General features: G+C 41.7%; 2 protein-coding genes across 3 annotated transcripts in view; one reads left to right on the top strand and one right to left on the bottom strand.

Annotated features, from left to right (window-relative positions):
* Positions 1-213: 213 nt before the first annotated feature.
* Positions 214-5,588, bottom strand: LOC131884343 (calmodulin-like). Its single transcript, XM_059232087.1, has 2 exons — positions 4,424-5,588; positions 214-809 (listed from the first exon to the last, which is right to left on the bottom strand). The coding sequence occupies exons 1-2, from the start codon at positions 4,611-4,613 to the stop codon at positions 451-453; spliced, it is 549 nt and encodes a 182-aa protein (XP_059088070.1). The 5' UTR covers positions 4,614-5,588; the 3' UTR covers positions 214-450.
* Positions 5,589-8,220: 2,632 nt separating this feature from the next.
* The window catches only part of LOC131884339 (unconventional myosin-X-like), a 9,193-nt gene continuing 8,894 nt past the window's right edge, over positions 8,221-8,519 (top strand). For both annotated transcript variants that reach the window (XM_059232083.1, XM_059232082.1), the window contains exon 1: positions 8,221-8,337. In XM_059232083.1, the coding sequence (XP_059088066.1) occupies positions 8,304-8,337 (34 nt within the window). In that variant the 5' untranslated portion in view covers positions 8,221-8,303. The remainder of the gene's footprint in view (positions 8,338-8,519) is intronic.

The raw sequence follows: 8,519 nt of genomic DNA, 5'->3' as shown, positions 1-8,519 counted from the left end.
AAAAATGAGTGACACGCAGCCCCGTTCATTATCCTAAAGCTATTTCTTCAAAAAAAAAAGCAAAAACGGTCATTCAGTCCTAATCTTTAAAAGATATTACCCCATTGCCCCATTCTAGCAAATTACTCTCAAAGTTTAACTAAACAGTAATAATAAGGCTGGGTCTTTAAATGCCTCTCACCTTATTGTGAATGAATTTGACACCAGAACAAGTTTGCTCATAAATTGTGTAATGATGATAACATGGTTCAAAGTCGAAAGATAAGTCGGAGTTTCATGAATGCTTGCTTCCTTTAATATGATAATGACATTTTATGGGTCATGATAGGTTCATGTGTGCTGATAGATATCAAAAGTAATACGGACGACACATATGCATTGATCACTATTCAGAAAAAAACATGCAAAAATGGAGGCATTTGATCAAAAAAATGAGATACTGGACTTGTTTTATGGCTTCTTGTTAGATTCCATGAGATTCTTGAACTCGTCAAAATCCAATCTTCCATCTCTATTTTTGTCGAATTTTTCAAAAACTGCGTCGATCTGCGCCTCTGTCATCTTCTTGGACGTCTTTCGAAACTCAGCCTTGGTGAGGTACCCGTCGCGATTCCTGTCGTAGGCGTTAAATGCAAGTTTGGCCTTCTCTCCATCTCTATTAATCTGTGAATATCCGCTAGAGGTCGCGTTGGGTTGTCCGGTCTCGCCTTTCAAGCGGCTCCGGTTCATCTCCATGAACTCTTGAAATGAAATTCCTCCGTCTCCATCTTTGTCATTCCGAGCGATGGTTTTCTCAATCCATTCTCGATCTGGAACGATAAACCAACTTGATTGTAGAAATGAGTCCTACAGAGGACCTACTGAGCGCTCTCTAACTTGAGAACGTCGCCTTACAATAGAATCGAAAGTCAACCTCATTTACGATTTGGCAGGCCTGAAAACAATGTCTATTCAATGCATTCATGTGATCAAGAATCAATGTCTCTTTTGGACGCACCGAAAATTCGCAAATGACATGATGGCTTGCAGCAAAGTGGCACAACCACATGTCATAATGCAATGCAATGTTGTTTCTGTTTGTCTGCTAAACAATGATTTTCAAGACAAGAACTTGATTCATTTGCATGAAAGCTTTCGATCGTTTTCAAGGGCGTTCTGAACGTGAATTGATCAAGAGGATGGTTGGCTTTCATGGCAATTGAAATCCGAAAGAACTAAGATGAGTAAAGACACCCTATGACTTATGCAATCAGCCTGATCAAATGGAATGTTACAAAGCAAGTATTCACGCAAGTGAGAATAATTGAATCAAAATCAATTTTAAACAAGGACACGACCTTTCATCAAGTTTGAGACCTTGCCAAAATAAAACAACTCAACTTCCACCTGTAGAAAACTGGTTTTATTTGTTTGTTACGACGTCAGACGTCAGATGGCAGCTAATACCGCAAAGAAGCTTGGACTTGGCTTCCCTGGGATCGAACCAGGATTCGCAAATTGGAAAGCGGATGCTCTACCAATACGGTATCCCAGCAAGCCCTAGAAAACTCGTATGTTATTGCATTGCTTTGGAACAAAATTGATGGGACCTTTTTACGTTAATTTGAGCATCTGCGGTTGAAACAATCTTCATCATCGTGAATTCTTCAAAGCCGGTTTTGCGGTTGATGGAGGGAATTTTGTGGGTAAGTTCGAGAAGTCGCCTTCTGGTTCAAAAGAATGAATGGCAAAGTAGAAACGTTTTATACATTGTGGTTCCAAAAGCACATAGAGAGACACTTCAAATAATGGAAGCGTGAACACCAGTATCTTAAAACAAATTCCATGCGCCTTTTCTTGAGCAAAGGTTAATTTTTGAAAATCAAGGCAGCTTATGAGCATATTCATATCGGAGTTCTCAACTACTCAAGATAAGTACTCGCTCCACATATGAAAAGGCTTCTCTCTGAAAGCTTCCACTGCTCATAATGAAGAGTGCAGACAAGCTGAACCAATGCAACTTATGCAGAGGCATCCTAGCTTGGCCCAGAGTAACAATATCTAAAAGCTATGAACGCTCCTTAATATCGCCATCATCTCACAACGATCCATCCTGTTTTAATTCTGGGATAGGAAATTACTTGCTCCAAGGAGATACTTTTTCAAATCTTGATTGTGATATATCAATGCATAGAAACTTCAAAATTCAGGGGAGTGCGTTCATTGAGTTCACTTGTAGTACTTTGTTGATGGAGCTTTTAAAATAGGCTTTTGTTCGGCTAAGGCCCAGGCGGATTAATCCCCAGGCGGTAATTTTGAAAGCAAAACAAGCAGGCTTGTGGCTTGTTCAAACCATTGGGTTTCTCATCTTTTTGACTAAGCTTGTGCACATTTTTCGGTTACGTTGTTCTAAAAAGTTCACCTTATTGCCGAAATAAGTCTAATCTGAATATTTTTTTTTAAATCGAACTTTAAAGAAAGTATTTTTTATCAAATATTAATTCTGATTAACTTTTTTCTTGAACACTACAAAGAAAAAATAGTATGATAGGAAAATTTAGTTGTTAAATGTCGTTCTTATCCGAACGAAGTCAAAAGAATAAGTATTTGTTTCAAAAGCATTAATTAAAACACATCACTTCTTCATCTATCCTAAATCCTACATCAACCTTCAAAAAACCCTACATTCCCTACATAGGCCAGTTTGCCGACTCAAATCCGCTGGGAGGCCAAACTCGAATAAAGTTTGACTGGTAACAAATAGACGAATTAATTATCTTTCATTTTGTTCAAACCCGGCGATTGGTGGCGGTTAGTACACAAAAAATCCACTCCATGGCGTCCAAATTTAAATCCTCAAGGGCGTTATGATTCCATTGATCAACGTTCTCGAAGCCTCATATTTTTTCAACATCAAATAAATGAAAGAGTCGTCCGATGAAGACATAAGGATTCTTTCCGTGTTACAAAATGTACTACCATCAATCTTTAAAAAAAACGTAAAACACATTGACCCCACTCATTTAACTAATCATTAACTCATTCGTTCATCAGAACGTGTTTTAGCGAACTCTGGCGAAGACTCGACGGACTCAGGTCAATTCCCTATCGCCCACGAATTTGGCTTTTTTTGAAAACATATTTCATTGTTGCTCACTCTGATTTCCTCCTCCTTTCAAACCAAATGAAAGGCCAGACCGACGAGATTGCTTCCTCCAACAGAGGTTATCAAACCTGGTTGGTCTGCGCTTCTCTTTAGTTGTCAAAAATGAAAGCGTGCTCTTTCTAAAAAACACTAAAAAAGACCATAATTGACTTAGAACATTCGGCATATCTATATCTTTCATCAATTCAAAGGACTAGCAAATCTTTACTTTGGACAAAACTGTTGCATAGATTGACCAAGATTGCTTAATAATTGCCATTAATTGTGGATCCCGAAAATGGCAGAGCCATGGAAAAAAAAATCTTATTTTTACATTTGACCTCTCTTATGGCTTCACTCACTAAAAAGACTTTTATAATTTGATCTTATATATATCTTAGAATTCGGGTCTGAGTCTGCATGATTTGAACGGCGAAAAAGGTCGTGAGACTTTAGTCATATATCATACGATGACCATGCTTACGCCCCTGATTCGAATAGTTGCTGTCAAAAACCACAGCTTAATTGGCGGCTTCAATTCGTTCAATTTGGGTTGCGGTCTTCTTTAAAGGGAAAAATGGGACGTTTCCCCAAGTCACAAAAATACGAATCTTCCATATGAGACATAAAGCTGAGTCTCAAAATTAATATATTGCCAAATTTTGATGATGATGTTTTATTTAGGGTCTCGGGATAACATTAAAAAAAGATAAGTACAAAGCGGAAAAAAATAAAATAAAAATAAAAATAGAATGGATAGTAAAATGTACGAGATCCCTAGGTTGAGCAATAAACCATGTGGTTTGTTTTCATGGTTACTTGATTGTTGCTATTCAGAGAAGAAGTTAAAACCTTAAGTGAAAAATGCAAATGTCGTATGGCAAAACAAAACACACTCTCATGACTAAAGGTAAGCTTAATTTTTAGAGATATTTATGCTTTGACGGTTCATCTTAGGTACAGAAATTAACATACTGTTAGCATCAAAGGAGTAGCTCTCTGTCAGTCTGTAGCACTGAACTGCCTTTGTTAACCACAATGGTATCAAAATCTTAAGGGAGAAAAATCCGCATGCTAAGTCCAAAGAGTTCGCTTTAGGGCGTCAGCTCCTTTTCATTGAGGAGTTGTTAACTGCAATTGGGATATCAGCCCCATTCGTGGGCTGTATTTGCGAAACATACGCATCTGTTGAAGTTAGGAAGGCTGAGGAAGATGCAGCCTTGCTCTCTGTCTCTCTAATTCAGTCTTTGAAAACGGGGTCAACGATTTTGAGAAATTCAAAATCCATATGAGTCTTACCGATTGAAAGACCATGCGTTTGGAAAATGTCGTAGTACTCATCCGCTGAGAGGATTCCGTCTCCGTTCTTATCAGCAGCCTCGAAGGCTTCTTCCAGCACCTTTTTCTGCTCCGGGCTCAAGGAATTCTCCGCTGAATCAGGGTCAACCTTATGCTTCTGGCGAATCGCTCTTGCCGCATGGACACTCATTCTTTCAACTGGTCAAGACTCCGGGTTGGATCGTTTGTTTCAACACACAAAGACAGGCAAATTGAGCCCTTACTGATCCGAGAAGCTTTTAGTTTTTCAATATGGACATTGCCCAGAGGGTATTCTAGAATTATTTTGCAATTGCCTTGTTCACTCTCCTGCTTTCAGTCTTCAAATCAAGGGTCACAATGACTTCCGCAAATTGGAATCTGACGCTCTGTTTTGTCCGTCTTTTGTGGTGTTCTATTTCGCTCCTTTTCCGCCGCAAATCTGCTGGTTCCTCGCGTTTCCTCAGATGGTGTTCCTCTATGTTCTCGACCAGTTTACGGACTGAGAAAAACCAGCCAGTTGCTTCTGGGAGATCCTCGACCCTTGCTTGGCACATAAAACGCCAGCTTCCCTTCCGTCTTGTCATATCCTCGACGACCTAGAACGCTCAGCCAACATCGACGAATTCGGACCTTAGCTTCCAAGGGATGCGTTCGTTAGTAGTCAAAACTAGGCTACGGGAACGGAGACCAAAGCAAGTCCAAAGGCGCCTCTTTCCGTTCTTCTTCTTCTTCGTCCTTCCACATCCACTATACTCGATCTTCCCGTTTCAGGTCGTCAGGGAGCAATTCGGAAAAACACTCACACACCCAGCACTAAAGTGGAGCGATGTACTGGAACTTGCGATCTTTTCCAGGCAATGCTGAGGGTCTCGCCGCCTCTGTTGGGGAACTAAAAGGCCCGAGATCCCATTCAGGGGAAGTGCGTAGGCATGGGAAAAGAAACCAGGTCCCTGGTATACATTCTACTTGAGAGTGCTGTCGGGTCCATAACTGTTTACTAGGACAGAGTCTCGAGAGAACCTTGAGGGTTATGAACGTCTCTTCTGTCAGTTGGGACGCAGTACAATGGTTGACGGAGGATGGGTGACAGGGGCATGGTAATCCCGGTTCTTGAAAACCCTACGAGTTTTCTTATCCACTGTAGCTAAGAGAGGGAAGCCGATGGTCTTAGATAGTGCATAAGCATTTCCTGGGTTTGAGCTCATCGTGGGTGGACGGATTGGGTGGGGAGGTCATTCATGCCTTGCTTTCGGAGGATGATGGTAGTCAAAGTGTGTGTGCAGACAAAAGAAAAAATCGACAAAGGGCAAGTAAGAAATCGGATAGTAAGAGCATGTGTCTCCTCTCAACAAAAGAATGCTCGTGAACCATGCAGCGAGCGGTATATGGAGCCCTCCGCTCATGGGCCTCATTTGCATGAATAATTCCATCACATGTTTTTTTTGGAAAGTACAGAAAGCCGTCTTCATCGTTTGAGATATACAGACGCGACGCCATTAAATGGTATAAACATAAACGGCAGAGGTCCATTTAAATTTGTTCTAGCATCAGAAACAAAATCCACTTGCGGTGGGAATGGGAACCAGAGTCATTTTCCATTCAATGCATGTATGTAACTTTGGTAGGAGACCCAAAGAAAGAACGGAAACAATATAAGCATTCTTGTCATAGCAATTTTGGATGCCACTTTTGAGCAAAATGGTCACAATTTTGAATTGAAGGTAAGTTAAATTTTGAGTGGCAACTTTTCTCTTGATTGGCAAGTTTGTGGCAACTATGCCTCTCTGGCATCCTTCTATTCTGAAGTGGCATCTATTTACATACACACATGTAAGTGACAAATATCATTAATTGAGGCTTGAGCTATATCAAAAGAGAGTATCACGATGAAAAAGACACGATTTGGGGGACAAATGGCCGGCCACCTTCGTCTTGTTTGTCAACTGTCTAGTTATCTGATTTAATTTGAATTAAGATTTTAGGTGGTAAGCACAAGAAGTATGCTTCTTTGGTTCAAACCTTTTTTTCTTTAATTCAAGTCGTTTCATTCTTGAAGAGCCAAAAGTAAATATAATTTGTTACTTTGTCTTTTGCAACAACGAGAGGTGAAGTGGATAAATGCATTTATTATTGTATGGCTCTTATTAGAAAAAAATAAATCAATTACAGAACTTCAATAAAGAAATTATCGAAATTTCAGAAAATGTATCAAAAGCGAAAAATAGAATCGGTTGTGACCTCTTGACCTCTTTGGTAAAATGGATTAACTGATAACTCTTTTTGCGTGCAAAAACGTTTGCAATGACACCAAAATGAAGAGGCAATGACGGAATTGAATCAGAGTGTTTAATGAAGCTTCGTTAGCATTCAAAGTTAGTATCAGTGCCAAAATGCTCGCATTTTGCTCAAAACTGGCAACTATTTCGAGAACTTCTGCACAAAATATTGGCAAACCATGAGTCTCGCCCAAATTTCATTGCAACACTATTCGGGGGCGGAAGTTGGTACAAATTCCATTTATGAAATGAAAATGAAAGTTCCTCACGGAACTAACGGAATTTGTCGGACAAAAGAGGGAGACGTCCTCTTTTCATGGACAAAAAGTGGATCCAAGCTTGACAAACGAAACGATCAGGTGAGAGCAAACAAGGCCAGGATTCCACAACATTATGGTCTCTGGATGGTGGCAAGGATGTGAACGGCAGAGAAGTAAGTTTTTTAGTTCTGCTTCAGGTTCCCTAGTCCTGTTGGTGGGTGTCGGTGGAACAATTTAGCTACCATTACTAGAAGAATGAGCACGAGGAAAAGTGAATCGAGCCTCAGGTCTCTCAGATTCCCCACCACCCAAGTGAGATCCCAGCCCACATCATCGGGCAAGTTTCGGCTCATAGCAAAGAAGAAGGAAAATAACCCAAAGAGAAAGCGAAGACAAGAATGAAAAAGAGAGAAGAGAGAAAGAGGGTGCCACTTGTCACGCCAACAGGATGGGGGGGGGGGAGAGAGACGAAGAAAGAGAAATGAAGAAAGGGGGCGCAGTTCTCCTCGGCGCTTCCTTCTTCTCACCCACCCACTCGCTGGATTTCCACACCACCATCACTATTTTGCCCTAGTATCCATAGATTCGTAGTCTCCCCACAATGCTGGTGAGATGCCCTCCTGGATGGGTAGTCCGGAGTTCGGAAGCAACCTCACTCCTCCCGGTTCCGGCAGTCTCTCCTTTTTTGTGATCCGTCTCTTGGATCGCGCATCCGTCCCTGGGTTCTTCCACAACTCCGGGTTGGGTTGGGCGTCGGGGTCGCTCTTGTTGAACTTGTCCTCCTGTCCTCCACACATGACAGAGCGGCGTGCACGCCAGGTCTAGTGCTGTTTCCCTATGCTTCGCCTTCCTCCCCGTGCTCTTGGTGTCCGACTTCAAGTCCGAGTTCGCCGAGTTCCTACAGCAGGGACTGGCACCAAAATGTACGTAGTACACATACGTACCAAGTCGGAGCTAGCTGGTAGCTAGTCCAGTAGAGGAGTCGGCTGTCCTCCTCCCTGTCAATTTTGGGAGAAAGAACTGCAAAGCGAGGATGGATGGATGGATGGAAGGAAGGAAGCAAGGAAAGAAGGAAAGAAGAAGCTGAACTGAGAAGCTGCCGCCGAGTGCTGTTATGGTAGGAGGGACGTTGAACGGGCGTAGGACGGACGTGCGACGAAGGAGGGTCAGACTACTACAAGAACGAGTAGACCGCAGTGGTGTTCGTTCACCCATGATTCATAATAATGCAACATAACTATTGCAAAGCAATGTGATCCAATGTGCCATAGGGACGCAAGTGCACCCATTCGTGTGGCGACTAGGGTCAGGAAATAATGCATAATGGTTCTTACACGACAAACCTCCGCCTCTTTGGGTAAGACAAACAAAAAATCCTCGATGAGTGAATGAATGAGTGAGTGAGTGAGTGTTGTTTTGTTTTACTTTGTTATCGATCGGCTTGCTTTCATTGGCTCATGGATCATTCCGCACAGGATGACTCTAAGATTAGATTTCAATGTTCTAGGTTCCAAACCCGAGCATGGCGTACCTGATATG

The sequence above is a fragment of the Tigriopus californicus genome, chromosome 7 (genome assembly GCF_007210705.1).
Source record: "Tigriopus californicus strain San Diego chromosome 7, Tcal_SD_v2.1, whole genome shotgun sequence".
Lineage (NCBI taxonomy): Eukaryota > Metazoa > Arthropoda > Copepoda > Harpacticoida > Harpacticidae > Tigriopus > Tigriopus californicus.
The sequence above is the reverse complement of the archived record's forward strand: the minus strand, read 5'-3'. Positions and strand labels throughout refer to the sequence as shown.